General features: G+C 41.4%; 1 protein-coding gene and 1 long non-coding RNA gene across 3 annotated transcripts in view; one reads left to right on the forward strand and one right to left on the reverse strand.

The window, feature by feature from the left end:
• LOC121646282 (latent-transforming growth factor beta-binding protein 1) overlaps positions 1 to 23413 on the reverse strand; it is a 97188-nt gene that overhangs the window by 7378 nt on the left and 66397 nt on the right. For both annotated transcript variants that reach the window (XM_041995187.1, XM_041995188.1), the window contains 15 exons: positions 20407 to 20466; positions 19202 to 19324; positions 16393 to 16569; positions 15594 to 15722; positions 13861 to 14160; positions 13588 to 13764; positions 11949 to 12080; positions 11501 to 11626; positions 11006 to 11125; positions 8955 to 9068; positions 8379 to 8498; positions 6858 to 6983; positions 4885 to 5010; positions 1533 to 1655; positions 1227 to 1358 (listed from right to left, as the gene is read on the reverse strand). In XM_041995187.1, coding sequence (XP_041851121.1) covers positions 1227 to 1358; positions 1533 to 1655; positions 4885 to 5010; positions 6858 to 6983; positions 8379 to 8498; positions 8955 to 9068; positions 11006 to 11125; positions 11501 to 11626; positions 11949 to 12080; positions 13588 to 13764; positions 13861 to 14160; positions 15594 to 15722; positions 16393 to 16569; positions 19202 to 19324; positions 20407 to 20466 — 2085 coding nt within the window. The remainder of the gene's footprint in view (positions 1 to 1226; positions 1359 to 1532; positions 1656 to 4884; positions 5011 to 6857; positions 6984 to 8378; positions 8499 to 8954; positions 9069 to 11005; positions 11126 to 11500; positions 11627 to 11948; positions 12081 to 13587; positions 13765 to 13860; positions 14161 to 15593; positions 15723 to 16392; positions 16570 to 19201; positions 19325 to 20406; positions 20467 to 23413) is intronic.
• On the forward strand, positions 261 to 21890 carry LOC121646323. The gene is made up of 3 exons (XR_006011601.1): positions 261 to 356; positions 10989 to 10996; positions 21881 to 21890. It is a non-coding gene; the product is annotated as an uncharacterized LOC121646323 (long non-coding RNA).

Here is a 23413-nt window from a genome sequence, read left to right on the forward strand (position 1 = left end):
CAGACCTGACTCTGACTTGTAAACAAGCTTTTCTTTTTCACATAAACACAGACGTGTACACACAGGCAAACAATAACAACATGGCCACCCTTATGAGAACACATGTTCCCAGTCCACTTGTCATTCTGACTTTTGGGTATAAAAACTTCATAAAAGGACGGATAAAAATGGGTAAACTGCGACATCAACGATGCATCCACCTTCATCCACCTTAAAACACACCTGGAGAGTTTAGTCACTCTAATATGAAGCTAATGTTAGCATCTATGTTAGCAACAAGCTTTGCGCCACAGTGGCATAAATGTTAGCTTGTTGCTACCTTTGTACTAAAATAATTTTAACTCCATCAGATTCGCGTCATTTAATGAGACGTTTACTGAACACAGTGAGTTCCTGGATAGCAAACACATTTGGGCCAAATCCGGCTACATGTAGCTCAGTTATGGCACTGGCAGGGGTTGTGTGGGCCAGAAATGGGCCAAATATGAGGAGCTGGACTAGACACTACAGGAATTTCCTTCCTTGGTGGTCATGTGACGCCACACTCACATAGTGTAAAATCATATTCATCTCGTATAGTCATTTAAACCTTTTATTTGGGATCATTCTGATTTTCCTGATGCATCAGTGTCTAATGATTTTACATCTATACATTCAGAAAAAAAAAGTTATAAACTGGAGTTTTAGTTAAGGAAAGTTTCTTTGGCAAACTTAGTGGGTCCAGATGTATTGTGGTTAAAATTTCTATTGATATTTTTATACTCACATTCAGTTAAGAGGCAGTAACGAGGGATGGGAGTTCAGGTTTGTACAGAATGGGGTATGGGGGGGTGGGGGCAGTGTACTTGCACTTTGTATGTGTGTGTGTGTGTGCGATTGTGTGTGAAAGAGACTATGAGGTGTGTTATAATTTCCTGTTATATACTGTGTGTGTGTGAAGGCTTTTAAATATGTTTTAATATGCAGAATTAGTTTTTATTGTATAAAGCACTTTGTGTTGCTTTGTGCATGAAATGCGCTCTATAAATAAAACTTGATTTGATTTTCAATTTTCTTTGTTATTTCATATGTTAGAACATTTACTAACCTAATAGTATTTCTTATTTCAACTAAAATGACTTGGACTTGTGAAAAACTGACTTGTGAACATCTGTGCAACACATACCATCACTGTCCGGTTTAATTCATGCTCCACTCTTCAGTCTCGGCAGGGGAAACAGACTCACCTGCACAGCTGCCGTCGGGGGTCACCTTAAAGCCAGGCTCACATGAAGCGAGGCAGCGATATGAACCAATCGTGTTCTCGCATCGCTGCGACCCACAAACCGAACCACCAGAGGAGACACACTCGTCAACATCTGAGAGACAGATGCACAGAGATGCTGTCAGAACTGAAAAGAGCTTTAAATTTATCTGGCTTAGAGGCTGTATTTGTGCGTGTGCTGTTCTAGCCTAATTTTTTTTAGTCTTTTTATCTGTCAGAAAGACACGTTTACATACATTTTAAGAGTCACCAGTTTGTGTGTGTTTACCGAGACAGGCGGTCTTCTCAGGGTTGGCGGTGAAGCCGGTTTTGCACTCACACTGGAAGGAGCCTTCAGTGTTCACGCAGCGACCGTCTGAACACACACCCAACTTCACACACTCATCTATATCTGTTTAGAAACACGCACACACACGTATCATTATTATTACCACTCAAGCTCCACCTGTTCAACTGCTGTCAACTGAGACTCTGATGGGGGCTACAGCAGCTATTGCCCACTAAGATATATATGTACATTTAAATTATATGCTACTGGCAGCCATGATGAAACTTGTCAGTTACAAAGAAGGAACAGGTGTGTAACTGGTTGCTATGGTGATGGAGCAGTTTCTAATGAAGGTTACACGTTACTGTTTCTGGGTGGTGTGTGCGTGATTCCACTGTGACACACAAAACAGAGCCTGCTTGTTAACGTTGCTATGACGACAAAGCCTTCTCAGTGGCGTTGCTTTGATGATGGAGATGTTCTCAAACAAATGGAAATGGACTGAACTGTATATTTAGCTTTTTGTTAGCCTTTATTTCTGGAGCTCTTTAACACGACGTCAGTTGAACAGTGCTGAACACAGCATAGAAGCAAAAAGTTTCAAAGTAAAATAAAATGAAAAGTAAAAACAGAAACAATAGCAATAAAATGATAAAACAACAAAACAATAAAATAAAAACAACAAAACTGTTACAATCTGTCCTGCCACTCCTCCATTCACTCCACACCTGTTCTTCATCCTCTCATCAGTAATCTAGTCAACCTGCCACACCTGTCTTCCTTTGTTCCCCAGTCCTTTATATACTCCACCAGTTCAGTCACTCCTTGTTGGACCTTAATTCACACACCTCAAGGACTCACTCCCGTTCCGTCTCCAGATTCCTCACGTCCCTGTTGGTAATTGTATGTGTATCTGCAATATTCCATTCTGTAAATAAATCTGTTAAACATCCCCTTGTCTTCCTGGAGTTCAAGTGTAACAAAAACAAGTGTCTCATGCTAGATGAGAGACCAGATTATGAAAATAGGTCTTAAAACTGGACAGTGATGGGGCATCTCTAACCTGTCCACAGTTTAGATGCAGCGACCACAAAGGCTCTATCCCCTCTGAGCTTCCACCATAACTCGGTACTTACGAAAGGAGTTGATCAGCTGCTCTGACGTGCCAGGCTGGCAAATATAGGAAAAGCAGCTCAGAGAGGTATAGCGGGGCCAGACCATTTAAGGATTAAATGAAATAAAAGAATCTTAAAATGAACTCTAAAATGCAGGCAGCCAGTGAAGCAATGCTAAAGTAGGAGTAATGTGGTCTCTCTCACCAGCAGATGAGCAGCAGCATTTTGGACGAGTTGGAGATGAGAGAGATGGCTGGCTGATCCAAGAGAAAGTGCCTTACAGTAATCCAGCCAGAAAGTGATGAAAGCAGGAAATACTGTCTCAAAGTGCGGAGCAGTTAACAGTTATTTTGCCTTAGCGAAATGACAAAGGTTAACAGAGCGAGACTTTACCACTGATTTATTCTGGTGATCTAGTTTAAAATCACTGTCCAATTTAAAACCCAAATTAATGACAGTTGGTTTTAAAAAGCTAAACAAGGGGCCCAGATCAACTGGGGAGGGGCCACTGGAGCCATCTGGCCCAAACTCTATAGCTTCAGTTTTTTTCTCATTAAAATTCAGGAAACTCCTTGATGTCATGAAGGCATGACACAAGGCGTAAGAGAAAAGGTATCCTTCATTTTTAGGGGTAGATTGTCATGCCTTCATCTCGGGTGCACTCCACCCAGAAACCCTCTGCTCCAGCCATCTTGGATCACACCTGTTCTCTATCATCATCATCATCAGTTACTGCACCTGGTTGCCTGCCTACTTATACTTCCTGCTCAGACTCATCATTGTGTTGTATTCCTGGTATCTCTTTTGACCCACACCAGTCATTTCTGTGGTAACAGCTTTGTTAAATCCTCTTAACTCTTACCTGCGTTTGTGTCCGGCTTCTCTTTGGGTCAGCCTGACATTGATATATCTGGCTATCATCGGCATACAAATGGAAAGATACATCATGCTTTCTCAGGATGGACCCTCAAGGAAGCAGATATAGTGAAAACAGGAGGGGCCCCAGAACTGAGCCCTGTGGAACCCCATAGGACACTGGAGCTGTAAAAGACTTAAAGCCAGCTATACTGACACACGTGGTTCTACCAGCCAAATCAGACCTGAATGCAGTACTTTGGATTCCTGCCACGTTCTGGGGCCATGACAACCAGATCCTGTGGTCCACTGTGTCACATATGGCTGTTAAGTTGAGCATCCTGTGCTATGCAGGGATCTGAAGCAAGACTGGAAGATCTCAACGATATTATGGTGGTCCAAGGATAACCTTAACACTACATATCACATTCACACACACACACACAAACACAGTCATATTTCTATTGTATATACTAAGTGCTTGTGTCTAACACACACATTCATACCCTGATAGACACAACAACGTAGGGTTTAGTGTGAAGGACACTTCGTAGTCAGGAGAAGCCTGGAATTGAACCACCATCTTTCAGGTTGGCAGTCTCAGTTTTCAGTTGATTCATGGCACGATGAAGGTGTGTGACGACAGACACACACAGTCATTTCACGATTCTTCTATCCTCGTAGTAGTTTTTATGTTAAGTTACAAACTCCCCTGACCTCTTGTGTTGAGTAGAAAATCAGAGAAATAGAAGTGAATGAGCCAAGCGTGGGGTCACTCAGCACTCTGAGGTGATGTGAGAGAAAACCGCAACGTCTGTCACAATGATGGTAACATTGGATGAAAGACGGGCAAATTTCCAAATGGACCCAGTAGCTGATTGTTCATCAGCACGCACCATCTTCTGTCAGGAGTATTGTATAGCTCACTCCGACCGCTGCAACTGGAAGCCGGAATATTACCTACTCTGTTGGATCAGAGGTGGGGACAAAATGTTACCCCATGACATGTAACCCCCAGATTCCCATTCTTTTTAAATAGGACAAAAATCTGTTTTTTTTTTTTGTTTTGTTTTGTTTTTTAAATGTTTTACTGAACCAGTAAAAAAGGACATTTTCCACAGTTGTCTGTTCTGTTCTGAGTCAGATACATAACACCTGTCAGGTGTGCTGATGTCTGTGTCAAAACTTTAATAAAGCATAACAAATAAATTTGATATGAACAACAACAAAAAAAAAATCAGATTTCAGACCAAATTCTGACCCCAGGACACCGAGGATGGAAGGTTTGACCAGTTGCTGTTATGACTGATCAGAATTTATAGGTAACAACAGAAACAGAAAGTCCACTTTAACTTTGTGATCCTGGACACATCAGGACTCACCGATGCAGGCCGTCCTGTTGTCGCTCAGTGTGAAACCCCGTGAACACACACACATGTAGGATCCAGGTGTGTTCATACACTCTCCTCTGGAGAAGCAGAAGTTGCCCTCCAAACACTCGTTTATGTCTGAGGATGCAGAAATGATCGGTTAACAAAGGAACCTGACGGACCTCTAAATGCCAAACTATTTTCATTCATTATTAGGGTCCGAGCCATACAAAGTATGGCAAGGCCCTATTGTTCCTGAAATGTTTATTATACTTCTAAGCATTTCGACGCCACATTTGACCCCCTAAACACCCATGAAAAGTTGTGAAACTTGGCACAGACGTCACGTCCGGTGTAACTCGGATATTATAAGGTCCGCATACACTTCAATGCAAAATTGGCTCAACAGCGCCACCTAGAGTCACCAAAAATCACCACATGAATGGGGCCCCGGAAGTCTACTTCAACGTAGGAAGACGAAACTCGGCACACACGTGCACCACCCCGAGTTGACCAAAAAACTCAAAGTAACACCTGTCGCCATGGCAACGGGGCGCCCGCCATCTTGGCGTGTGCGGCCATTTTTCTGCCATTTTTTGCACTTTACACACATCGTATTTGAACGAACTAGTCTGAGGGGATTCGTGCGACTGACTCCAAACTTGGTGGGAAGCTTCCTGACAAGTTGGGGACCAAACGCTCCTCAAATCTTTCTAATAGCAGAAAGCATGTTACCGTGGCAACCGACGGAAAAACGCCTTCTCGCCATGAAACACGGTTTGCTCATATCTCCATAGAAATACGTGCGATCTGCACCAAACTTGACAGTATTCATACGTGTGACACCCCAAGTCCAGCAAAGAAGTCAATCGAACACCTGTTGCCATGGCAACTGGGTGACCGCCATCTTGGTTTTCTCTGCCATTTGAGCGAACTAGTCTGAGGGGATTCGTGCGACTGACTCCAAACTTGGTGGGAAGCTTCCTGACAAGTTGGGGACCAAACGCTCCTCAAATCTTTCTAATAGCAGAAAGCGTGTTACCGTGGCAACCGATGGAAAATGACCTCGCCATGAAACACGGTTTGCTCATATCTCCATAGAAATGCGTGCGATCTGCACCAAACTTGACAGTATTCATACGTGTGACACCCCAAGTCCAGCAAAGAAGTCAATCGAACACCTGTTGCCATGGCAACTGGGTGATCCCCATCTTGGTTTTCTCTGCCATTTGAACGAACTAGTCTGAGGGAATTCGTGCGACTGACTCCAAACTTGGTGGGAAGCTTCCTGACAAGTTGGGGACCAGACGCTCCTCAAATCTTTCTAATAGGAAAAAGCCTGTAACCGTGGCAACCGACGGAAAAAGCCTCCTCGCCATTAAACACGGTTTGCTCATATCTCCATAGGAATACATGGGAACTGCACCAAAATTGACATGATTCATACAGGTTGGGTCCTTAACGCATTACACCACCTGTTGTCATGGCGACATCGGGTGGCGGGGTCCAGGCAGCTCGGACCCGATGGATGCCGCTTGCGGCTTTATTTTTCTTTTTTTCAGTCGTTTCAAATTTCCTCCAAAACAACAAATGATTCAGAGATTAAATGTTTCTTGGATAATGTAGAAGGATCTGTGACACGGGTCAACTTTTTAACGTTTCTAGAGCTGAAATCACATCTGAACAGACGTTTTGCTTTGTTTGACCAGTACACCAGTTTGCAAACGTCACACCAGCTAATTCTCCTTAGATCTGCCTCTGAATGCTGCAGCATAGAAACTGAATAAGTACATATCACTACAAGAGAAGTTCATTTCTCTGTCTGGAATTTGAGGACTGATATTTGTCCTAAAAGTTGGTAGATATGTTTCCAAATGATTTTAAGTTCTCATCTTAGTGGATTATTAGACATTTTATGTGAGACCGCCTTTATATGTTTGTCAGGCTACTGGTAACTTGTTTTGACTCACATTATATCCACTCACCTCTGCACTGCCTCCCCAGGCCGGAGGTCCGATAGCCGGGCAGACATTCGCACCTGAACGAGCCAATCGTGTTCACACACAGCCGGTCTGCTTCACACGCCCTGCCGCTCACACACTCATCAACATCTGCAGCAGAATCAGCAGCAGGAAGCAGTTTCACTGACTGTCAGAAAACCGTTTTATCTCCCTCCAGAAAACGGCTGCAAACTGTCAAATGTCTCTAAAAAGTCTACATGTAGCACGTGGATGCGTGGCTAAAACCCAACCCAGATGGATGCTTCCTGTGTTTCAATTAAATGATGCCATGTCACAAATGGAGGATGTTCTTGATGGGAGAATCCCGAGGATTTGTTCTGGGACCACTACTGTTCAACCTACTTGGCAATGGCCCCCCGTCTGTGTGTGATGATATTGATGTCCAAACGTAAGCTGATGTCATTCACACACACGGGAAGGACCCAGAACAAGTGGCAGCTCAGTCACCAGTGGTGTTGGATGAAATCGCAAAATGGCTGAGTGACTCCTGTTATTCATTCAATTTAGGAAAAACAACATTTAAAAAAAATAAATAAATAAATAAAAACATCATCTTTCTTGAGCAGGCAAAACTGAAAAATCTGTCCCATTATAACTGTTGTGGGAGGAAAAATGACAAATGTACATGAATTCCAATACTTGGGCATTATTTTAGATTCTGAGCTCAGCTTCCAAAATCAGATTAAAAAGGTTTGTTGTACTTTAAAAAACAACTCATCAAACTTCAGGTGTTCAAAAGACTCTTGTACAGCAGTCAATGCCAAAATGAATGTAATGATTGTTTTTCATTTATCATTTGGCATTTCAGTCAGTTAGTTAGATTTATATGCAAACTTTACAAGATTCAAGATCTTTATTGTCATTATGCAAGCACAGCAGAATTTTGAGGAGTCTCTCGGCTTGAGCACACATACTGTAAATAAGAAAATAAAAATATAACAGGCACACATAAATAAAAATAATGATATTAAAGATAGAACACCTCTATATTTACATAAATTTACATTTTCTCTTCAAGATAACCAAATATAAGCCACTTCCAAGTCTATAAAATTAACAGCTGAACAGAAGAGCAAAGTAACACTGTCAGCATCAAACATGGAGCGGCGCACAGCTGGAAGAACAACAGCATCATCATTTAAAGACGTGCTGAAGAACAGATTTTCTCAGTGAGGTGCTCCCTTAGTGTGTCTCATGGACTGCAGAAAGAAATGAACTAAAAAAAACTCCAAACATTGTGATTAAACTGCGGTACATGGTCCCATTGTCGCACTGAGCTACAACAGAAGGAGGCCGAGCACTGAGCCCTGTGGTACTCCACACCTCAGCTGAGAGGTGGAGGGAGTTTAACCAGGACTAAACGATACCGCAGGAAGCTGTGCTCCAAAATACCGAGGAGGCCATCGATCACCATTAGTGAGAGAACAATCAGTCAATAAATCTCAACTCTGCAGTGAAAGTGTGTGTGTGTGTGTGTGTGTGTACCTGTGCACTTCCTGTTGACCAGTGTGTATCCTGGACGACACGACACACACCTGTAGGATCCCACAGAGTTCACACACATCTGTCCAGGACATTGAGACGGCTCAGCACACTCATCTACATCTAAACACACACACATACACACACACAACAAGTTATCTCTGATTGGACCAATCATTAATTCATAGCAGTGGTTCCCAACCTGGGGTCCAGGACCACCCAAGGGGGTCTCCCAAAGAGCACAGGGGGTCCCTGAAGCTTTGAACATTAAGAGTCCTTGTGATTAAAGTCCCTATTTAAAGAAAAAAGTAAAGCTTTATGTTTTTTTAATTAACCTAATCTAACTTTGGCTTTATTGAAGGACAGGACCCAACCAGAAAATATTATTTATGGCGAGAATCTCACTTTTGAAAAACATAAAACCAAGTATGGTTTCAGCACAGGGTGGGGCAGGGGGTCCATGGCGTTTTAATATACATGAAGGGGGTCCTGAGAAAAATAGCTTGGGAACCACTGATCTACAGAACTTACAGGTGACTCAGAGTTTTCTTGTTCTTCTCTGCAGTAAAGGATGCGTACCTGTACAGGTGTAGTTCTGGAGCTTGTAACCATGGCGACAGACACAGCGGAAGCTTCCAGGTGTGTTTTCACAGCGACCGTTGGAGCACGGAGCCTGACGACACTCATCGATGTCTGAGGAGAGTCACGACACGGCGTCTTTGTGTTTGAAAGAAGCTTCCTCCATGAACAGAGAAACTCGGGATAAAACCATCCCGAGTTTCCTGGAAGATGATGCGACTCGCTGCCCACAGTTAACGCTCCTTCTTACCAGTTTTTACTGGTTAATGCTTTATGTTGGTGTCACACGAAACTTCTTTCTACAAATCACAGCTAAATATTTCCCCATTTTCAGAACATTTAATATATTTATTACTATTTTTATAAACTTGTTGGGTTTCTACTTTTTTTAACTCTGCTTCCTGTTTGTCTGTATGTCTGGTTTAATTTCCTCATTGACTTTACCTGTTCCTTGTTAGTCCATCTGTGTGTGTGTGTGTGTGTGTGTGTGTGTACCCCGGGTTTTTCATTTCACCTTGCCAGTTGATTTTAGTCTTCATGTCATACCCGGCTTCATTCTGGATTCAAACCAGATTTCCTGCATCTGGGTTTTCATCTACGCCTCAACCCTGACACCCAAACCAGTGTTTTTATTTAAGTTTTTAATTCACCTAAATGCAGTTTCATCCTGGTGGATGTAAGTTTTGAGGCAGGAATCCAAAAAGCAAATTAATCATTTTTGTGGAACCACTTTTGTATTTTTACGTTTTAAAATCAAAGAAAAGATAAGAACTAGAACTTTTACAAAAAAAAAAAGAAAGAGGGGGAGGGGGAGGGGTGTAGACGGAGTTTCTTCTATGGGATGTTTGTAGAAAACATGTTAAAAAAATAGTTTCCAACTTAATGACAAGGAAAATAATGCTGGTACTTTTAGTGTCATTGTGAAATTCAATGGAATTATTTCATGGAAAGAAAAAAACCTGCATGTGTTATTTTATCTATATTTACATTAGTTAGTTCTTTAGCATGTTTCGCCGTGTATTTAGAGCCATTACATTCCCACATAACAATGCAAATAATTGCAATTAAAAAATGAATAATTGCCCAGCACATACATACATATATACATACATATATACATACATATATACATACATAGATAGATATATTTGAACATGGTTTCAGGCGTTGCTTTGTTGTGTTTTGTGCAGTAATTTGTCTTTTCAGAATAAAACAAATGTTTTCATTGTATCCTACAAAAACATTTATAATATTAAAGAAAAATGATGATCTTGTTTTGTATTCTTCTCATAATTTCATGGTATTTTTACATTTTAATATTTTTCTTTTATTTTCGTATTGATTATTATTTTTTTTTAATCTTCTATAATAAATCTTTCTAATAATTAAAAATATTTACAAATTTATGTTGCTGTATTCTAATAATAATTTAATAATATTTTAAATTTGTAAATTTTTTGGTTGTATTTTACTAAATATTTATTATTTTAGGATATTTTGTTGTATTCGTTGACTTTTATAAAGATGTTTAGCATTTTTTTTTACTATTTTTTTATTTTCATGTTTAGAAATATATGTATATTTCTGTAGTATTCTATTGATAATTTTCATTTTTTTTAAAATATACAATATCATTTATTCTCCTACATTTTTACAAATTTCAAACATTTGAAGAATCACAGTTAACAAATTTCTCAAACATTTAACTTTTTAATCATTTATAAATACCTGACTCGACCAATAGAATAACTGATATTATATTATATTATATTATATTATATTATATTATATTATATTATATTATATTATATTATATTATATTATATTATATTATATATTGTCAGATTGCTTTCTAAGTGTTGGTCATAAATCACCATCAAAGCTTCATAAGATCATGTTTTTTCTGAAATATGAACTTCAGCTGGTTGATGTGAAACCTTGTTCAGAGGGAAAAGCCTGAAATGTTTAGATGCTAAGCTAACTGTGGCTAACAGCGGTCTGACAGACTCAGAGCGATGCTCTGATCAGGTGAAGCACCAGGTGTGTGTTACCTGTGCAGACCCCGTTGAGCAGCCCATATCCCGGCTGGCAGGACACACAGCGGTACGAACCCGGAGAGTTGATGCACTCCTGACCCGGACACTGCAGAGGATCCACACACTCGTCCACATCTAAAACACACACACCAACAAACATTAAAAACACAGAAGAAGAAGAAGGAGCTGATTTAACATATTTATTGAAATCAGGATGTTTCTGAGTTTCTTCAAACAGCAGGCTGCCATCACGTGTTGCTACCTGTGCAGGTGTGGCCAGCAAGTCTGTAACCAAGGTGACAGGCACACCTGTAGCTGCCTGGTGTGTTGTGTTGCTGGTTTTATTTACTTACGTTAATTTTTTCCTTTTAATTCTAATAAATTTGGCCAAGCTTTTGTTGCCACGTTATTCTGACATGTTACGTGTTTTCTTGCAGATATTTTAGCAAACGTTCTTCACAGTTTGTAGGCAAATAAAACAATAAGCTAAAAGAAAGATTTCGGTGTCACCTTCACAGCTGCTCTGCTCGTTGTTGCTTCTGTATCCAGGTGGACAAACACACCTGTAGCTCCCAGCTGTGTTCACACACTCTCCAACCAAACACACACCTGGAGACTGCACACACTCATTCACATCTACACACACAGTCATTAAACAAAAAGACATTCGTAATCTTGTTATTTTCATGCCTGAAGAGAAAAAAAACATTTTTATAGCATATTTTGTATTTTATTTTGTACTTCTGTTAAAAATGGTCACGTTAAATAGTTTTTGTTAGATTTCAAGCTGCTGATGAAAGAAGCTAATGAAGCTAAAGAAGCTAATGAAATTTAGAAAAAAATGTGTAAAACATCCGAACAATAATCTAGACATTTCATACATAAAAAAATACAAATAAAGAATTTTTAAAAACAAACTCCAGAAAATATCCTAATAAATGAAAATTTCCGGTCTCACCGTTGCAGAATGTGCGCTGAGAGTTTAGCTGGTATCCCAGATCACACACACAGGTGTGTTTACCACCTGGCTGATCCACACAGCTGCCACGCCCACACACACCTGGTCGGCTCTCACACACACCCCGTACTGCTGCAAACACACACACAACTTCTGAAACAGCTGTAAACCTGTTTTTTTTGGGGGGGGGGGTTAAACTATCTACGACCCTTTAAAACATTTAGACTTTAGTTCAGATTCTTTGGCACCGATTCACATACCAATATGGTCCAGTACAAACCAAGATTCAAGCTGTTTATTCATCACATGCAATGGCAGTGAAATCCAGTCCAGTCATTAATCAAATTGTATCAATTCTTTTTTAATACACCTAATATTTACTTTGACTCAGTTCCTCCATCCCAAATGTCCTTTAAACAACACCTTTGTATCAGACCTTATCACATGATAAGCTTAAAGCTGACCTGCATAACTTTCTGACTTTATGTTTCTGACTCGGTTCGATGCCACACCGACATTCATTGTGGACATTCCTGGAGTCGTTGTGCCCCGACACATCCTGTCACAACTTCTTTTTCTCCCTCCTGATGCATCACTTTACAGAAGCATTTAACTTTATGGCAACACGTCATATGCTATCAACTGGATATCAACACACTATTTTAAATGTGCACTGTGGCTGATTCATTGAAGAAACACAAGAGGACATTATCAGAGGAAAAAAGGAAAACAAAGAAAGGGACAGATGAAGAGATGAGACAAGAGTCAACATTAGTGACTTTTACTGGCTGGAGAGATCTCAGAGAAGAGACAGATGAAGATGATGTTGGATTAGCCGTTGTTGGAGAACACCTCACTGAGAAAATCTGTCAAAGTTCAGTAGTGTTGCTTTACTACATTCTCTATCTATGTCCCCACTTTGGCTCTGTAGAAACATGTAAAAAAGTATGGTATAAAAGATGAGACTTGGTCTAAGAACAAACAGAAAGACATCTGTGGCCACACATGTTAATGGTGAAAAAACACAGTTTTGTCCCAAGTACTTGAATGGATGAGTCCAACATCTTCCATGAAATAGCTGTAGTTTTCACCTCAAACCATCTGATTTCAGAGCGATGTTGACATTTGACTGCCTCTGAAGAATGCACATTCAGAAGTTTGAACATGTTATTGGGATAAAAAAAAAAAAAACGCATTAGACTGGTTTAAGACATATTCATTTGACAATTCTGCAGGTAGGACCGGGACGTTTCCCTCTGGGGACATTATCAGAAGACATGGGGTGAATGTCTGTTATTATGCAGATGATACTCAGCAATATTTGTTGGAATGAGACAAATTAGCCAATAAAATTAAAATCTCTTTCTCCTTCCAAGACGGGTATGGCTGAGGGCTTTTTTATTTATGTCTGTCCTGTCCTGCCCCCCCCCCCCCCCCCCCCCCCACCCCCCGTCCTTTCCGGTTCTGGCTCTGGTGGAGGTTTCAGGACAAAGAAATTAATCAACTTGAAGACGTGATGGATTATCATTTTACATATTAATCTTGAAGTGAATTGAATTTGAATTAAAAAAGAAAAAAAACAAGGTTTATTAAACTTTCCTGTTGGATCTACTGACCCCACACACCCATTTCCACTCACCCAGGACTCTGTTGGGTCGGGTGGTTGGGCTCGCAGTTGGTCGGTTCTGCAGGGGAGTGAGCTCTCCTCTGGATCTGGACCCTCCCTCTGGGTTCTGAGGCTGAACCAGAGCTGAGAAGGAATCTCCTCGAGTTGCTGGCTGATCAGGTCTAGACCCTGTGGAGGGCCGACCACCCGCTGAGAGCAGGAAACACAATCTGCTCAACACACACTCATCCTCATCATCAAATAATGAAGACCTGCTAAGATTCAGTCCAGTTCTGAGTTTCTTACTGTTACCATCAGTGGACGGAGGCTGAGGTCTCGGTTGTATTGGGAGAGACAGGCCAGAACCTGGACGGTTTTGCTGGGTTGCCGGTCTGCCTTGGATGGTTGTGGTGGCAGATGCAGCAGGATGAACAGGCCTGTAGGCGGCAGAGCTGACACCTGGACGAGGCTGAGGCTGAGGTCGGACCTCGGCCTGAGATGGACTAGTTCTGGTACTAGTTGATGTAGCACTGGGGATCCCTGATCCAGAGGAGGGTTTTTTCTGGGACGTGGAAGCTCCTCTGTTTCTGGACCCAGATTCAGGACCTGTCAGAAGGAAGAAGGTGTGCTTTACAGTTGATTTGGGTTTTTTTCTTTTTGTTTAGTTGGTTTTACTTTGTTAATCCTGATTGGGAAATTAGACTCTGCATTTTATCCTTCTTTAGATTTACTTGACAGCAATGGGCTGCCATGTTTCCTGGGGAGCAGCTGGGGATTTTAGGACCTTGCTCACGGGCCCAGGGTGGTTCCTGTTGGCACACCAGGGACTTTTACCCAGGTCCTCTGGACTCAAGCCCACCTCTGTAACCACTTGGTTACTAAAACTAAACTTTTAACATATTTATTATTGTTATTTTTTATACTCTGCTTGTGTGGTTGTTTAAAATGTGCTGAGCAAATAAATGTTGATAAATCTGACTGAAACATCCTTTAACTCAATTTAGTTTCATTTGTTGAGCATCGATCCACAACAAGTCATCTCAGGGCACTTTACAGACAAAACCAATCAGTATTCATACAAGCAGATTCATCGAAAATAAAAGCTTAGCTAAGAAAACCAACGGATTGAATCAGAAGTTGGACCAACAGACTAAGGCTGCATTCACACCAGTATAGTAGCCTACGCTAGACTCCGTACGACTGGGGAGTCGGTTCAGTTTGGGGTGCAACATTCTTCTTGACCAAGATTGAATTTGTGTTGTACTTCTCAAATTAAACAGATCTTATAAAGTATTCCCATCCTCACCAGAATGACTGAAGGAGAAGACAAGACTACCAGTGAAGTTCATCTATTGGTTAATGCAGGACAACGTCTGTTTCCATGGAACTGCATCAGATCCTAGCCGTCTGGGGTTGATCAGATTTTAATCGGAGCTTTCACAGAGTTGTTCCACATCTGACCGCGCACATGCCAATGTTTTTTTTGTGTTTACTCACAATGACCTTTGTAGTCCACTTCCTGTATTTGGTTCAGTTGAAGCGGAACGAGACCTGCATTTGTAGGTGGACCAGAGTTTGCTTTTTTGATCCGAATCCGAATCCGTTTCCACATTCACACCTCCCCAAACAAAGCAGACTTTCCAAGCAAATGGATCAGGATTATAATCAAAAGGGCAGGTGTGAATGCATCCTAAATCTGAAATCTAAAAGCTGGACTGAGACGGCAGGATGAGGTAGTTGAAAATCAAATTGTTCCTGAATGAATACTGAGCATCTTTTAAACTGGCCTCAGTCATCTGTAAGAGCGCCACCGTTCTTGCTTTGATCCAGAAATAAGAGAATGTGGTACCAATGGAGACAAACCACCACCGATTCTGTAGTTCTTATTTATAAAAGACTAATTTAAACAATGTATGAAATATACAGATCTGCCACATCAATTCAGGTAATAGCACATTTATAAGCAACGCATGTTGAGCAAAACTCTGCAGGACAAACATGTTTATGACTTCTAATCAGTCCATTAGGCTGATCTGTACCTGTGTTGTCCTGGGCTGTGGGCAGGAGTCCTTGGCCCCCCACCTGATCAGGAACTCTCTGACTGAACTGCAGAGTTGAAGCTGAGTAATAATAACCTGGACCAGCTGGACAGATCTCCTTAAAGGCAACTGGGGAGAAAACAGAAGGAGGAAACATCTTAAACAGGAGGGCAGGGTTACCAAAACCTTAACAGACCAGATAAAGGCTTAGATGACCAGATGGTGCTATTTCAACAGAAACTCCACCCTCTTTCAGCAGATAAAAGAACTACAAAGACATTGTTTTCTGAGTTTTTACACCTTTTTAGACTGATGATTCTTCCAGGTCATGACGAAGTGGAAAAACACGAGGAAAACTTAGTCTTTCAAACACCAAATTTATCCAAATCAGTTATCAACTGGCTGCTCCTGATTGGACGTTACCTTCAATCTAAGCTCTCTGATTGGTGGAAAGTCTGACAGGAAGTGGTTTCATCATCATGTCCAGGTCTAAATAGAGGTCTCTTAGCAACATAGTAGTGATGGTGATGTTTTTATGATGAAATGTGATAAATAATGCTGTTATCATGGATCATTGTGGATTTACCAGATAGAGTCTCTGAATAAAACTACATTTAGTGGCTGGATTGTAAACCTCCTGGACGGGATAGAAATGCCTGGAAAACGTCTGTAGATCATCTAAAGGATAAAATATCCATCACATTTACCCCACAGAGCTACACACCACAGCTCCTCAGATGCTACTGATAATATAACCACTTTATCGTGTTGGTGGAGGAGTTCTGGCTCCATGACCCACCTGAACCAAAGTAAGGACACCTCTGGCAGTCAGGTCCCCAGGCTTTGCCGACTCGACTACAGCAACAGATCTGCTTGGTGATGTTCCGCACGATGGGCATAGAGCAGGAGGACGGACCCAGACCCGACTCCAGGACCCGGTAACACTGACCCTTGTCCTCTGATATCACATTGTGGGCTGAGGACAGACAGAGGCAGGGATGGATTACAAAGATGGAGAGGAGCAGGAATGGGAGTCCAAACCGAGCTGAAAGGCGAGGAGCTGCATGCAGAACCAGAACATGCGTTTCTCCGGCCATCAGAGACAGGCAGCTGGTTTCATCACAAACACAACAAGCTCTGGAGTCAACAGCTGTGGAGCTAGGATGGGGTCAAAAGTTGTGTAAACTCTATATTTAAAACTGTAACAAGTACAGGAACAAATTATATCTACAAGTATGGATTAATTCTGCAAGTACAAAACATTTGGCTGCACGGTGGTGTGGTGGTTAGCACCGCATCCTCACAGCAAGAAGGCCGCTGGTTCGATCCTCGGCTGGGGGGAGGTTTGAATAGCGGCCTTTCTGTGTGGAGTTTGCATGTTCTCCCCGTGTATGCGTGGGTTCTCTGGCTTCCTCCCACCGTCCAAAAACATGCATGTTAGGTTAATTGGTTACTCTAAATTCTCCCTGGGAGTGACTGTGAGTGGTTGTTTGTCTCTTTCTGTGTTGGTCCTGCGATGGACTGGCGATCTGTCCAGGTATACCTGCCTCTCACGTGATAAAACGCTGGGATAAGCTCCAGCTGCCCCGCGACCCGTCACTGGACAAAGCGGTGGAGATAACGGATGGATGGATAAAACATTTGTTCCACATTTTAAACACCTGCTCAAGAACCAATCCGATTTTTCTTATCCTTATCCAATGATGGTTAAGATTCTCGGTCAAGAAGCAAAGTTTATGTCATATTGGAAAGTACCACTCCAACCGTTGGGCACACTGCGGAGACCATCACAGCTCCCTACAGCTGAGTCGCTTTATACAAACCAAGTTTCTTTCTGGAGATGGAAAACACGTCTCAGCTAAATCTGCTGAAGGTTCTTAAATGTAATATTTATGAACTGGTGTAACTTTAGGGAGCTATAATGGTTATGCTGGCCTTGGTCAGCTCCCTCAATGATTGGTTAGGGATTAGAGAAATCTGACTGGTTATTAAAGATGCAGATTTTCTTGGTGATGTGCCCGCTATCGACGGCTAATCCAGCATTATCTTCATCCCACCTGTGCTGTGAGATCTCTCCAGCCAGTAGAAGACAGTCTCATCTTGACCTTTGTCTTATCTCTTGTTTTCTCTTCTTCTCATAATGTCTTCTTGCGTTTCTTTGATGAATCAGTCACGATGCGTGTTTAAAACAGCTGGTGTGTTGATATCCGCATGCTAGCGTGTGACGCAGTGAGTAAAGCGAAACTCAGCTGCAACGTCATGCCTGGAAGGAAAAGAAATGAAGTAGATTCTCAGGCTCGGAACGCTGCTGGACAGCGGCGGCTCCAGAAATGTGTTCAATAGATGTCACTGTGCCATCAAACAAGTCAGGGATGTGGAGTTTTAAGGTCAGAAAGTTACTTAAATCGTCTTCATCCCCTCAGTGCTGTGTGTCACATGTGATACATACAGTTTCTGAGACCTTTTGCATCACTTTATGGTAAAAACTTTGCTCAAAACGTTGTTGTACACAGCCTGCCCTCTGGGGGACACCTTTTAACATATTACACGGTGATAAACTGTAAACATACAAAAAATAATTATCTAGTTATTTAAAAGATTTTGTTAAAGGGCCAAATAAAGACTTTAGATTTTAAAAAATTACTATTTTCTCCCCACTTTTTCTTGGGTTGGGTTCTAAGAGGCTAGATAGGCGTGTAAAATGTGAGACAAATGTTTTGTACTTTTAGAACTGACAATTTTTACTGACTTGTGAAATTTACATGGATTTTCTGATGATTTGTACCTGCACTTGTTAAACAAAACTGGAGATACAAGTTCCAACAGTCAAGCTGTAGCTCCATAGACGTCCAGTGAGGTGCAGGACTGTTATAAACAACTCGCATTTACAGACTGAAAACCACAAAAATCCAAACACAGACATTTTGTTAATGAACCAGCATTAAGCTTTGATAGAAGGCAGACCAGCATCCTGCAGCTTTTCTTCCTCCTCTTCCTCCTTTAACTCAGAGGATGCCGGTTGGAATAAGCAAACACCAGTCAGGCTTCACAGAAACCATCTGAAGAGCAAATCAATGAGCTCTGGCAGATTTCTTTCATCTCTGTTAGTGAGAGATCTTCTAACAGACAGGAAAACACCTGCTGAGCTCCACAAACGGACGCTCCCACAAGCTTTTCTTTAAAACTAAAAAGATTTAATTAACTTTTGTTTTTTATTTATTATTTTCTAATTTTATTAAGAAAGACAAAAAGAAAAAGAAAATAACGTCTTTTAGGTCGACTCGTCGCTGCTCCTGCATATTATTGAAACTGACGGTCACATTTAAAGATTCTGGATTCGTCATTAAGGAAGATGAATTAATTTCTTTTAGGAATTTCTAATCAGATTTAAAGAAAAAAAGTTTTAAATGCATCTGAAACTGTGTTTATTCTATTTTCTGATCCCACCTTCTGCATCAGGATATAAACCTCTGAATGGGAACGCTCAGCCTTTCCCGAAGAGCTCAGACGGATTTAGGAAGTCTGGACAGGAGTCTCGCTATTCCTTTTTCATTCCCAAGCCGGCGGTGGCGTGCATGTGCAAGTGTGTGTGTGTGTGTGTTACTTACAGATGCAGATCCCATGTGTGGCGTCAAGGATGTACCCCACCTGACACACACAGCTAAAGCTGCCCCTGGTGTTCACACAGATCCCGTTCTCACACAGCCCCGGCTGGAGGCACTCATTCACATCTACACACATCAACACATCAGCTGTGAGGGCCGCGAGCTGAAAGACGGGGGGATTTGTCTCTGCAAACGCTCCCACATCCCGAGCCACACTGGTCCAGGTCCAAACTGGACTCAGAACGAGGTAGCCTTTCTCTTTATCTGACAAATCAATGAACTCAAATCTATTTTCACGAGAATGCTTTCTTATACATGTTTTCCAAACTGTTTATTAGAAAAATGAGATCTTTGTTAAAGACTTGACTTCAGCACACAGAGATTCAGGAACCACTAGTGAGCCTAATTTCTCTTCACAGGAAAGAGAAGTGAGCCTCTATGGAGAGAAATTAGACTCAAAAATTTTACATATGCGTAAACAATTTTATGAGTAGCTTTGGGTTCTTGAAAAATATATAGAGATAAATTTGAGTCAGTAGTGGTTATTGAGTCTAATGGTTATTTCCACAGTTAAGGGGTTTATATAGCATCTATGGAGCAAAGTTAGACTTCATAACAGTTATAAACGTGTGAACCATTTTGTGTGTCACTTAGATCAGTGGTTCCCAGCCTCTTCTCTTTGAGGTCTCCCTTCATGTAAATACTTAAACGCCACAGACCCCCTGCCCCACCCTGTGCTGAAACCATGCTAGTTTTATGCTTTCATTAGCGAGATTTTCACCATAAATAATGTAATCTGGCTGAGTCCTGTCCTTCCATAAAGCCACAGTTAAATTAACAACCTTACTTATTTTGCTTAAAATAAAGGACATTCATCACAATGACTCTGGATGTTTAAAGCCTCAGGGACCCCCTGTGCTCTTTGGGGGACCATCTTGGGGGTCACAGACCCCAGGTTGGGAACCACTGACTCGAAGTACTTGGAAATGTATGGAGAGAAATTTGATTCAGTAAAAACTAATGAGCCTAATTTCTCTCCATAGGAAAGTGGCTTGTTCTGGTTTTCCAACAGCGGCTCTGGAGAGAAATTAGACTGAATAACTGTCAATGAATGAGTACCAAAAGTCAGTCACAATATAATTACTGAGTCTAATTTCTCTCCATACTCTGTAAATCAAACCAACAACCAGTGTGTGTGTTAAACTCACCAACACACTGCGTTCCATTGGCTCGATCAAACCCAACGGGACAGCTGCTGTTGCTCTGACCTGAAGAGGATCAGTAAGAAGTGTTTAATGTTTCCTAATCAAACATTAAAAAGTAAATGAAACCACAGAAATACAAACATGTTAACATTTCACTGACTTTCTATTTAACACAACCTTCATACAAACACACTACCGCGTGTCTTCTGTCTTTAAAGCATTATGTCATTGATCTGGGAAGCTAACACACACCTCGCTCTGATTGTATAAAGACCACCAGTCCCACTGAGATGCATTCCTTTACTGTTAGTGAGCTCCACAACAATAAGACAGCATCATCACTGGCTCTGTTAGTGGGGTAGATAAAATCAGTGGTTATATAAGAACCTTCTGGTAAAATTTCTGATTCAAATTTTAAGGTTTAAGCCACACAAACACAAACAAACACACATATCCAACCAGCCAATCACATGGCAGCATGTAGTCATGTAGACGCGGTGAAGACGACTTGCTGAAGTTCAACCTGAGCATCAGGATGAGGAAGAAAGGAGATTTAAGGGACTTTGAACGTGGCATGGTTGTTGGTCTGAGTATTTACTGGGATTTTCACCCACAACCATCTCCAGGGTTTCCAGAGATGGTCTGAAGAAGAGAAAACATCCAGAGCAGCAGTTGTCTGGACCAGGATGCAGCAGAAGACACACCGGGTGCCTCCTGCCAGCTAAGAACAGGAAACTGAGGCTACAATTCACACACACTCACCAACACTGGACAATAGAAGATGGAGAAACGTTGCTGGTCTGATGAGTCTCCATTTCAGCTCCACATTCAGATGCTCGGCTCAGAATCTGCTGGAAACATCATGAAAACATGGATCCATCCTGCCTTGGATCAACGCTTCAGGCTGCTGCTGGTGTAATGGTGGGGGGAGATTTTCTTGGTCCACTTTGGGTCCCTTAGTACCAACGTGTCTGGTTTAACCAGCACAGCCTACCTGAGTATTGTTGCTGACCATGTCCATCCCTTTATGACCACAGTGGAGCATCTTCTGATGCTACTTCCAGCAGGATAATGCACCATGTCACAAAGCTCAGATCATCTCCACCTGCTTTCTAGAACATGACGATGAGTTCACTGGACTCCAACGGCCTCCACAGCCACCAGATCTCAGTCCAGTAGAGCAGCTTTGGGATGTGGTGGAACGGGAGATTCTCATCATGGATGCAGCCGACAAACCTGCAGCAACTGTGTGATGCTGTCATGTCAATATGGAGAAAACCTCTGAGGAAGGTTTCCACCTCCTGCTTTATCTATCACACCAGGATTAAAGAGGGAGACCAAACCTAGGCTAGAAACTGGTCCTGATGAAGAGGATGGTGAATGCATATTTCTAATTTCAGACACTCAAACAAGCTTGTGCAGCTATTCTCATCAGGGAAACATTTACTGCTTGCAGGCTAACCTAAACCTACTTTAGAACTTAAACCTACTTTAGAACCTAAACCTACTTTAGAACCTAAACCTACTTATAACTTAAACCTACTTTAGAACCTAAACCTACTTTAGAACCTAAACCTACTTTAGAACTTAAACCTACTTTAGAACCTAAACCTACTTTAGAACCTAAACCTACTTATAACTTAAACCTACTTTAGAACCTAAACCTACTTTAGAACTTAAACCTACTTTAGAACTTAAACCTACTTTAGAACCTAAACCTACTTTAGAACCTAAACCTACTTATAACTTAAACCTACTTTAGAACCTAAACCTACTTTAGAACCTAAACCTACTTTAGAACTTAAACCTACTTTAGAACCTAAACCTACTTTAGAACTTAAACCTACTTTAGAACCTAAACCTACTTTAGACTTAATCTCAGTTCACATCTTGACCGTAATGACAACCCCAGAAATTATGTTAGGACCAATCCACCCCGGGGATTACTCGTCCCCACAAGGTCAGTACATATACCAGAAAAGGTCCTTAGAAGATAAAAAAAAAAAAAAACACCACACACACACACACACACACACACACACACACACACATAAATGTGGCTTTAATATGTCTGTATATCCACTGGTGTGGGGACCAGTAGGGATTTTGAGGGTTTGTGAGGACATCTTTACTAGGACTATTTTAGGATTGTAGTCATGATCTGCAGAGAATATGAAATTCCAAAAAGCTCCGAGTGGGAATGTTGCATGTTGGGATGACAGCGCCTTCTTGTGGGGTCCATTACTTCTCTCTGCTACTACTTTCATTTTAATTCAGCTTTATTTGTTTTGCACCAGTTCACAACAAAACCCACTACAGACATGATCACCTTAATTCATTTTAATCCAATTACAACAAATCCACTTAGTCCAGTTTCTGATGATCATGTTCCTACCAGGAAATTCATAAAAGATCATTACTTAGCAAAGCTAACTGGTTACTCTGGTTATTTTATTTTTTGGCTCAGAAATGGATCAAATCTAAACAAAGATTAGAAAAGGTTGTGCAGAAGAACTGATGATTGATGAGTTTTTATTTGCTTTGGCTGCTTACTGTCGTTTTTTTGTTTTTTTTTTAAGCTCAAGCCAATCAGCTGACAATTCTTCTGATTTCTGATGCCATCTAGACGGATTCACAGGGGGCTTAGTGACGGTTCCTGGACATTCAGAGGAAACCACATGTGCTGGACTCCAGATTTGGTCGGGTGATGCTTCACAGTGACGTGTTTACACAGAGCAGCGCCGAGCAGCACACAAACATTTACACCAACCCATTAACTGAAATGGCACTTTAATGTTGTTTAGTGTTTCATGTCAGTGGAAGAGCTTCGTTCCCTTCGTCTCCTTTCACTCAACAAAGTCCACCACCAAAAACCTTCCCACAGAGCCCTCATTTTAGCTCTTATTCAAATAAATTCAATTCAACTTCATCTGAACAGCCCAATTCATGACAAAGTCACCTCGAGGCACATCACAGACATAATCAATCAAGCCAAATAATTATGATCCAA

Source organism: Melanotaenia boesemani, chromosome 9, assembly GCF_017639745.1.
Source record: "Melanotaenia boesemani isolate fMelBoe1 chromosome 9, fMelBoe1.pri, whole genome shotgun sequence".
NCBI lineage: Eukaryota > Metazoa > Chordata > Actinopteri > Atheriniformes > Melanotaeniidae > Melanotaenia > Melanotaenia boesemani.